A 9771-nucleotide genomic window follows, 5' to 3' on the forward strand; every position below is an offset into this window, starting at 1 on the left:
ATTAATTAGAAATATTAGCATAATTATTAAAGTTTGAAATTTACTCTTGAGTTATATATGTTGAAAATCGATGCTATAAATAATATATCAGCAGAGAAATAACGAGATTAAACAGATTTATTTTATTCAGGAAAAGAAAAAAATGACAAAGATGGTCTTCCCACGTTTTATTTAATAGACCACAGCGAATTCAGGTTGAGAATCTTAGAGGAATTTGGCCCGAATGTAATCGACAAGCTCTTGGGTGATGCAAATTCTTATGCAAATTTCTTCTGAATGAAATCGACAAGCTCTTGGGTGATGCGGAAGGCCTTGGCCAATACGGAATCTGGGAGAGGAGGATCCGCTGCAAACAGAGAGTTGGCGATTGTCTGAGCTCCCGGAAGCTGGCTGCTCAATGCAGCTATGGCCACCGCATTTTCATGCCCCACATTCTGCTGGAAATGCACAAGTGCCTTTGGAAACACAAACACATCTCCCTTCTCCAACGTTTTGCTGAAAAACTTGTTGGTGGTGTCAATGAAACCCACAAGAAGCTGGCCTTCCAGTAAAACAAGAACTTCAGTGGCTCTTGGGTGCGTGTGAGGAGGATTTATTCCACCCACCGCGTAATCGATACGGACCAACGATATTCCGAAGGTGTTGAGGCCTGGTATCTGCATAACATTGGCCATCGTTACATTTGAGCCCACTGCATTGTCGGTGTTCCCTGCCTGCCCAAGTCCCCCGAAGAAGAAGTCCTCTGCCGAAACATCCTTGGGATCTTTGCAAACGAACCCGTTCACCTTAACTGTTTTAATCAATTTGTTAGCAACAAATCATATCACGCCACTCTATCTTAATCAATTTGTTAGCAACTCGCCTAATAAGAAAATCATATAAAAGTTATGTACTCACCCATGCTTTCCTTGTCTGCGACGCAGAAATCTTGCAAGGGATCGGAATCCGCTGCCATGACATTATCACTGTAACAACATATCAATAGGAAAAGTCCCAACGTGAAGTAGATCATGCGGTTACCCATTATAAATAGAGCCACAGAAGAATCAGACAGAAAAGCTCGGGATATGAATGTGTAGTCGAATTGTGTATTACAAGCCCATAACATGTCTATTATATAGCGGGAAAATTAACTACTCTGCGAGGACTAATTCTTCTCGATGTGATCAGTTAATTATCGTATATTTGCAGAGTGAGTACGTAAGTCCTACGACATACAGTTACCCAAACTACCGTAGACGTAGTCTCCTTATACTTTTGATATTGTTGATATTGTCGCAAACTCTTTCGGTAGTGTGGAATCGTTATCACTATATCGGAAAGATCAGCAAATTCTAAGAAAATAATATTAGATTATTCTTAACCGCCAGCGAATTCGCAAAAAAGGAAATTATCAATGATGTGAGGGTGAGTGTTACATGTGCAAGAAATGAGATGGAGAGAGTCATGCTAGGTAGTTATTGAATTGAAAAATTAGTAAAATATATTCGAGAGGAAAATAATCTATAAACAACTCTTGCATTAGTATTATTGAAGAAAAGGTCTAGTTTGAGCAAGGAAGGTTGATAGTTTCCAAATCATTAGATGTCACTTTAGAATAGTTGCTAGTGTAATTGAGAAGGTGCTAGTTTGGATGTGATTCTAGATTTGCTTAGAAGGGTTCTACCATGGGGAACCCAATATCAAATGAATGACACATGCAAAAGCATATACACCATCCATTATTTTGAAAAACATAATTCTTCCCAAAATCCAAAGGGTTCTAACATGCACATGCTAATGAAAAACTCTAAAAGGCAAAGGATACGAATGAATATGTGGGTCATACGATAATTATATTGCCACAAGAAAGAATTATACACACACCACTAAATAAACGATGGCCTTCTTCAAAGGAAGTAATATATACATTTTTCACAACCGTCTCAGAATTGGTAAAAGAGGAAATTTTCTTTCATATTTATTTTCGAGTTGGATGTTGACACAAACACCGTCCATCCATGCTTTATATTGCATCTTTCCCGAAAACCTTTTTACGCTCGGGTAGGATAATCTCAATTTTATTATAAAATTAGGTGTGTTATATTCGTGAGCCTTAAAAACAAAGAATAGTTTTAAATTATCATTAATATTTTTAGCTTGTAATATTAAGGATTCATATTAATTATAGAATTTGGCTACAAGAGTAAAATAAATAAATAAGAGAATGGGTTGTGTAAATGATGAACTTGGTGTACAAGGCAAATTCATCATAGCATGTGCACGTATATGTTACATACTCAATGTTATAGGAATCATGCTAGACGAGGTGAGAAAAGGAATACGATGAGTGGGCGTTATGGAACTCATTTCGCACAATGTAAAACAAGGATGATAACGTGATTGAGATTTGGAATCCTTATGCAACATGTCTCAATGGAGGAACTCCTCAAGGTAACATTCCCTCTAATTCCTAATTGGTAGTGAATTGGTTGGGCCTCTATGGCGTGAGCTAACACCTATAGCTAAGTAAACCATAAGTAAGCTAAATTATATATAAATTTTTATTAATTACTAATGATATATAAAGAGATTAAATGCAGCAGACAAATAAATGATAATTTTCTATGGAATATTTTTAATAAGTAAATATACTATTTTTGAAAATTAAATATTAGGCACAACGAAAGTTTATTCTTCTAAAGAGTCCAAATAAACTAAATTAAAACGAAATAAAGAGTAAATTTTCTCAATTCTAAGCTGATATTTTATTTTCTATTAAAACCAAATTTTTGAAATAAAAGTATACTACACTTTGATTTCAAATTTAATTTAATTAATTACCATTCACTCTCAATTAGATAAATTAAGTTATTTCAGTCGACTAATTAATTTGAGAGGCCACATCACATTTAAATGATTACAAGACATGTTAAATCATAAAACCTAGCACACCATTTAAAAATTATAATTCCACCTAAGGTTTTGCATTTGCTAAAGTCATATTAAATTAAATTCTATTAAAAGAATTAATTACCATGCTAAACCTGCTTAATGGGCCTTAACCATTATGCTAATACTATAAACCCAAACTCAAGTTTGCAATGTGTGTGTGTGTGTGTGTGTGTGTGTGTGTGAGAGAGAGAGAGAGAGAGAGAGAGAGAGAGAGAGAGAGAGAGAGAGAGAGAGAGAGAGAGAGAGAGAGAGAGAGAGAGAGAGAGAGAGAGCGGGGGGGGTAAATAGATTTTGTATAAAATATATATGTTTAAATAGGTGAATATACATATCTAATTACAAATAACTATTTTTAATTTTAAATAAAAGTTTCACTAGAGATTTTTTTTTTGTAGGATAACAAAGAGAATAATATTTGCGTGATAAACATCCCCTTCACTTTATTAACTAAAAATATTAAGACAAGTGAATGGAAATTTCATACTCTTAATGATAATTTAACCAATAATTACTAATAAATTTACTTTGTTCATCAAATATCAATAACTTTTAAATGTATGAAATGCAAATTACCACAAGCAATAAGTTATTTCTCAAACAAACTCAATCCTTAAACGATATGTATATTTTTAGAAAACTAAAATCAAATCACTTCTAAACACAACAACATCATCATTTATCAACTTGATATACACAACATTACAAGGGACCCATTTGATAAAAAAATTAACAACTTACTCCAACCCATTTCAAAAGTCCAATAAAAATTCTAACCCAAATGTGAGAATGAATATTTTTATTCCACTATCAAGGTAGCACCCAATTTGACTCAACAAGAAAGGTTACAAAACATAGTTTTTAAACAAGCTAAGGGAGAGCTCACCTTCCAACATTTGGTATTTCTCACAACCAAGCCCCAAGGTAAGAGGCCTATGACAAAATTTATTGCCCAATGCAAATACTCCATGCACATGTAAACTCCATTAAGGGAATCCAACACCATATACTTCACAACCCTTTTAAAATATACCAAACAATTTTTCCACAGATTTTCCAAAAGAATCAAGGATACTCATACCCAAGAAATCTGCTTCTCAATGAGAAAAAACCATTCCCTTAGAGGTTCCACATATCCTTCACCCTACACATGAGTTTCTCTCATCAATATGGGAGAGCCTAAAACCTCTCACACATGTCATTGACATAAGAAAATATATAAAAAGATGAAATTTAAAAATTAAATCAAAAGCCTCCAATAAAATATTTACAACAAAATGAAATATAGCATTCTAAGGAATGAATCATATCAAAATATTTCCTTACTAGATCAGGAGGGTTTGATAGATATTTCTCAAAGACTCTTTTGACTCCTTGCACAAAGCCTCCCAAAAACTCCAAAAAGATAGAGCCAAAAAATAAAATAATAAGACATACAAAGAGTCTAAGAATGGTATATGTAATATGTGTCATATGACCTCCCCTCCTCTGATCACGATGCACCACATGGATCTCATCCACCTCCTCTCTCCCCTTCACACCAAACCCTAAGGGTATGTGGATATCACAAATGCTTCTACATGTGAGAGCATTAGGACGAGAGGAATAATATTGTATACTCTTCCCCAAGAGGATCTTTTTGATCCACTCATATGTGTGAGGCATGCAAAATCCCATTAATAAAATTGTTGGAGTGGATTTGGAAGTGGTAATTTACTTACTATCGCCCACAAGTTAGACTTTTGACACCTTTTTTCTAAGAGACTTGGACATGATCAAATGATGACAGAAGCCCATGGTTTAATTCCCCAAAAAGGTACCGAACTCATAAGTGTTTCATTTTGGGCCTAAATAGACTCAGAAATAGATGAAATAGACACGTTAAAGTTATTCGAAAACCCGCTCAATGTAAAATCTATCTTTCTATAAGGATGCAACTAGGTGCAAATACTAACTTACTCATATATAAAAATAAAATATAAATATATTTAAAACAGAAAATACATCATATTACAACAATTACTAAAATTAGAGACCTTAGTCCCTATCATTAACTAAGGTCAAGGCTTCACCAGGAATTTGAAATGAATAGGATTTTCTTAGGGAACTCCAATTTCTAATAGCTATGAAAATTTCCCACATGCTCAGCTAAAAATAATAATTATTTCCAATATAACTTGAAAAAAAATGCACACATAATCATACAATTGGCAACAATTTAATTCTTAACTACCAACATATTCCAATAGAACATCATACTATGACTTGATTATATTTAAATGTTTTTTAACCACATTTGACATTGATTTGTAATATAAAAAGTGTAGATATTATTATTTTTTTTTTTATTAGATAAGGTGGGAAGACGGTCCCACACCCAAAGTTAGAATATTAAAATAGAGAAGTTCAAAACCAAATAAGTTACTGCACAAACACAACCCCAAAACTATCAAAATAACAAACCACAAAAAAATATGTAGACTCCATATTATGGAGGCTCATAAGAGAATTCAACTCTTTCATGACCAATTTTATTCTTTAATTCTAGTTCTCTCAAGTAGTACCCTTGTTTCTTCTTTTCACCTTCTGTATTTAGTTTGGTTTCTTTTTTCTTTGTGCCTTTTTTGTTCCATCCTAGACTTATGCCTATTGCGATAATTAGTCAAATAGTTTAAGAAGTCATTGAACAAATCCATTAGGTCCTTAATGATAGTAAGAAAATGAAAAAATGAGTCCCCAAATTGAGAAAATCTATTGCCCAATAAATTTATTTTCTCTTTCAGTCTACCTCGTTTTACCTCTATCTCGTAAGTGTTTCATTATGGCCCTAAATACACTCAGAAATAGATGAAACAAACACTTAAAAGTCATTCCAAAACCTACTAAATGTAAAATCTATATTTCTGTAAGGATGCCATTGGGTGCAAATACTAACTTACTCAAATATCAAAATAAAAAAATATATTATTTAAAACACAAAATACATCACATTACAACAATTACTAAAATCAGAGACCTTAGTCCCTATCATTAACTAAGGTCAAGGCTTCACTAGGAATTTGAAATGACTAGGATTTTCTTAGGGAACTCCAATTTCTATTAGCTATGAAAATTTCCTATGCACTCAAAGAATTTTTTATTTATTTCCAATATAAGTTGAAATAAAATACACACATAATCATACATTTGATAGCAATTTAATTCTTCACTACCAACATAGTCCAATAGAACATCATACTATGACTTGATTATACTTTAATGTTTTTTAACCACATCTGACATTGATTTGTAATACAAAAAGTGTAGATATAATTTGTTTTTGGTTAGATAAGGTGGGAAGAGGGTCCCACACCCAAAGTTAGAATACTAAAATAAAGAAGTTCAATAACAAACAAGTTACTGCACCAACATAGCCCCAAAACTACCAAAATAAAAAACCGCAAAAAACTATGTAGACTTCATGTTATGGAGACACATAAGAGGATTTGACTCTTTCATGACTAATTTGACTCTGTAATTCTAGTTCTTTCAAGTAGTACCCTCCTTTCCTCCTTTCACATTTCATATTTGATTTGATTTCTTTTTTCTTTGTTGCACTTTTTTTCCATCCTAGACTTAAGCCTATTGTGATACTCATCCAAATAGGTCGATAAGTCATATAATAAATCCATTACCTGTCCTTAATGATATTAAGAAAATGGAAAAATGTTTCCCCAAATTGAGAATCTCTATTGCCAAATAAATTTATTTTCTCTTTCAGTCTACCTTGTTTTACCTCCATCTCAAAGTCATTGTTATCCTCTCTTCACTATGCTTAGAACTCTTCTTTCTTTGTGAAGTTTAAATAAGTAGGGTGAGATCTAACACTATTGAAGCCAAGTTGGTTTCCAAGGCCTCCTCCTCCACAATGATATGATAGTATGATTTAGAGATGTCTTGAAGGGATAGGTCCAGAGTGATTTGTTAGGTATGTCAAATTCTTTCCCTTTGCTTTCCTCAACAGAGTACAATATCACTTTCAAATTGTTAGTTCTCATATATTTGGTTGTTTAGGTAGGTCAAATTCGTTCCCTTTGCTAAGCCCCCAATTTTTAACTTTACATTTTGGTGAACCCGATTCCTCACACCATTAATTCATATTTTTGTTTTCAAATCTGAGTGTATGGAATTTAAATTTCAAATTTTTATTTACAAGTATGATTTTCTTGCAAATTTTAAACATTTAAAGATTAATTTCATTAAAACCCTAATTTTTATTTTTAAAATTGAGCTTTTGATATTCTTAATTTGGATTAATTATTTTAGATCTGAGAATTCGTTCAAGTTGCAAATTCAAATTTTCATCTACAAGTCAAATTTCACAATTAAATTTTAAAATTTAAGTGGTTAATTTAAAAAAAAACCTAATTTTTAAAACCTTAAAAATTGGACTTGCAGGTTGTTTAAATCTTGAATTTCCCTCTTTAAATGTGTTGTTAATCCTAATTCAAATTCAAAATTTCAATCTTGGATCAAATATCTAATTGAAATTTAAATTTTAAAATTAAGTGGTTACTTAAAAAAACCCTAATTTTTGAATTTAAATTAATTTTATGCATTTTCCAAATTTTCAAAATTCCAATATTAGATCTCTGTTTTAAAATTTTAAGTTTAGTGGTTCTTTCTACAAGACCCTAATTTTAAATTGGTAGGTATTTGAAAGTGATCAAATGATTTTTAATTCGTTGTAAACTGAAGTGGAAATTTTTGCAAAAAATCATTCTATGCCACAAGACCAATATGGAAATCAGATTATGTATCTCAATTCCAGCAACCTATTGAAAGGTCTAGTTAGCTTAGAAGGTATTTTTAACTTGGACAACCACCTAAACAACAAGAATATGAACTTTTCTATAAAGAAACGTGGCTATAAGAGTTTGGTGGTTGCTAAAGGTAGGTCACTGAAATTTGGAAAGGTATGCTCTATAGCTAAACAAGAAATATTTATTTTAACTTTGTCAAAGTACGATGATATATTTACTTGGACCTATGAAGATTTAATGGGGTTTGACCCTACCTTAGCCCAACACACTATAGAATTAAACTAGTTTGACAAATAGAAAGGCCAATAAATCCCAAAATAGAGCTCTTGATGAGAAAACAATTAACCAAACTCATAGAGGATGCTATCATTTTCCCTATCAAACATTCCTCATGGGTGGTCAATCTTGTTTGTATAAGAAAGAAGAATAGAGAAATCAAACTATGTGTAAACTTCAAAGACTTCAATAGACACTATACTAATAGCTAAATAAAGAGAACAAGTTCAAAGAGTGTAGAGCGGATTCAGGACACCTTTTGGTTGTTTTCTAGCTCATCGTTTGTATAGACAACAATGAAGCACAAACATCCACGCAGCATGCTAGCATCCTAAGTTCAAGACCTAAAAAAACTGTTAAGAAACTTTATAGTTTGTTAATCTTTTGTTTTTGTATAATCAAATTAATTTGTTGTGTTATGTATACTTTTGTTATTTCTGCATTAGTGTATTTGTTGTGTTATATATATACCATATTAAATTAACCTATGTTTTACTAAGTATAGCTCTCAATTCCCCTGGGTTTGAATTTTTAAAATGTGAAATTTAACTAGAGAACAAACTGATTGATAAATTAGAGATTGACGATACAAAATATAGAATCCTATGAATTATAATGTTGAAATCTATGGTATTTAAAAGATTGTAAGGATTAAGATATTAAAATTTCTAGATCAATAGGCTGAAGATCTAATAGGTCAAACTAGGATATTCGAATCACACTACAACTCTAAGAACATAATTTAAGTGAATTATTAAAATATAGATGGCCCATGTGAGTTTAGATACAAATTAATTCATTTATCCTTTAGAAATTATCTTAGACTAATGATTTATCCTTATAATTATATATGAGTAAATTTCACATTATACATCTATAAATTTTATTATACAGAAATGAACTACGCAATATGTAAGAATTTAAATCACAATAGTAAAAGGATTGATTCTCGTAATTTTCATTAATTGATATAGGCATAGGCTATTTAAAAAAAAAATAACAAGAAACTTACCAAAACGTCTACATATATCTTGACAACATGATGTCCGACTATGCACACTTGTGGACATCACATGTGTGATGTCATAGCCAACACACTACCTATATTCTATACCACTCACTCTATCATTAAATTCTAATGGGTTTTAGCATCTTGATCATACAAACTTCTCATAGGAACGATGGAAAAGGCCATATTTTCTTGGGGTTCCTATATAAGGAGCACACTGTTCATTCTTCATGGTAAGACTCTTAATATAGAATTATCTCAAAAAGTAAAATTCCATGGTCTATGTGCATTTAAAAAAGTAATCACCTATCATTAATTCATGATTGATACTTTAATTAGCACCTAAGAACTAATTGATAGATTCTAGTTGAACTAACTAATTTTTTTCAATAACCACACTCTTTTAGGAGATTATTTCTCTAAATTACTCGAGTTCCTAACTTTAAATAAATATTTATCCAACAAAATTTCTATTTCCCTTGTTACGCATGAAGAAAAAAGGTGGTATTAGGATTCCTCCAATCTAGATTCCAAGCTTAAGTTTCGTAAGGATACATGAAATTTTTTTTATCCCATCTATTTAATTAGTTTTCTACGTGCGAACTTTGAACTTCATTTAGATGCTAATAAAGACTTCACCAATGTAACCCATTTTGAAATATATAAACCATAATGCCAAGTGAAACTCTCATTTTCCTCTTTAATATTTGTTGATTAATTTAATGAATTAATCTATTCAAGGAGTAAATTTGT

General features: G+C 31.6%; 1 protein-coding gene across 1 annotated transcript; it reads right to left on the minus strand.

Annotated features, from left to right (window-relative positions):
* Nucleotides 1-257: 257 nt before the first annotated feature.
* LOC131862559 (putative germin-like protein 2-3) lies at nt 258-1108 on the minus strand. The gene is made up of 2 exons (XM_059215035.1): nt 898-1108; nt 258-790 (listed from the first exon to the last, which is right to left on the minus strand). Exons 1-2 carry the CDS (start codon nt 1106-1108, stop codon nt 258-260), a joined length of 744 nt encoding a protein of 247 aa, XP_059071018.1.
* Between the last annotated feature and the right edge of the window lie 8663 nt (nt 1109-9771).

Source organism: Cryptomeria japonica, unplaced genomic scaffold (genome assembly GCF_030272615.1).
Source record: "Cryptomeria japonica unplaced genomic scaffold, Sugi_1.0 HiC_scaffold_46, whole genome shotgun sequence".
NCBI classification, from domain to species: Eukaryota; Viridiplantae; Streptophyta; class Pinopsida; order Cupressales; family Cupressaceae; genus Cryptomeria; species Cryptomeria japonica.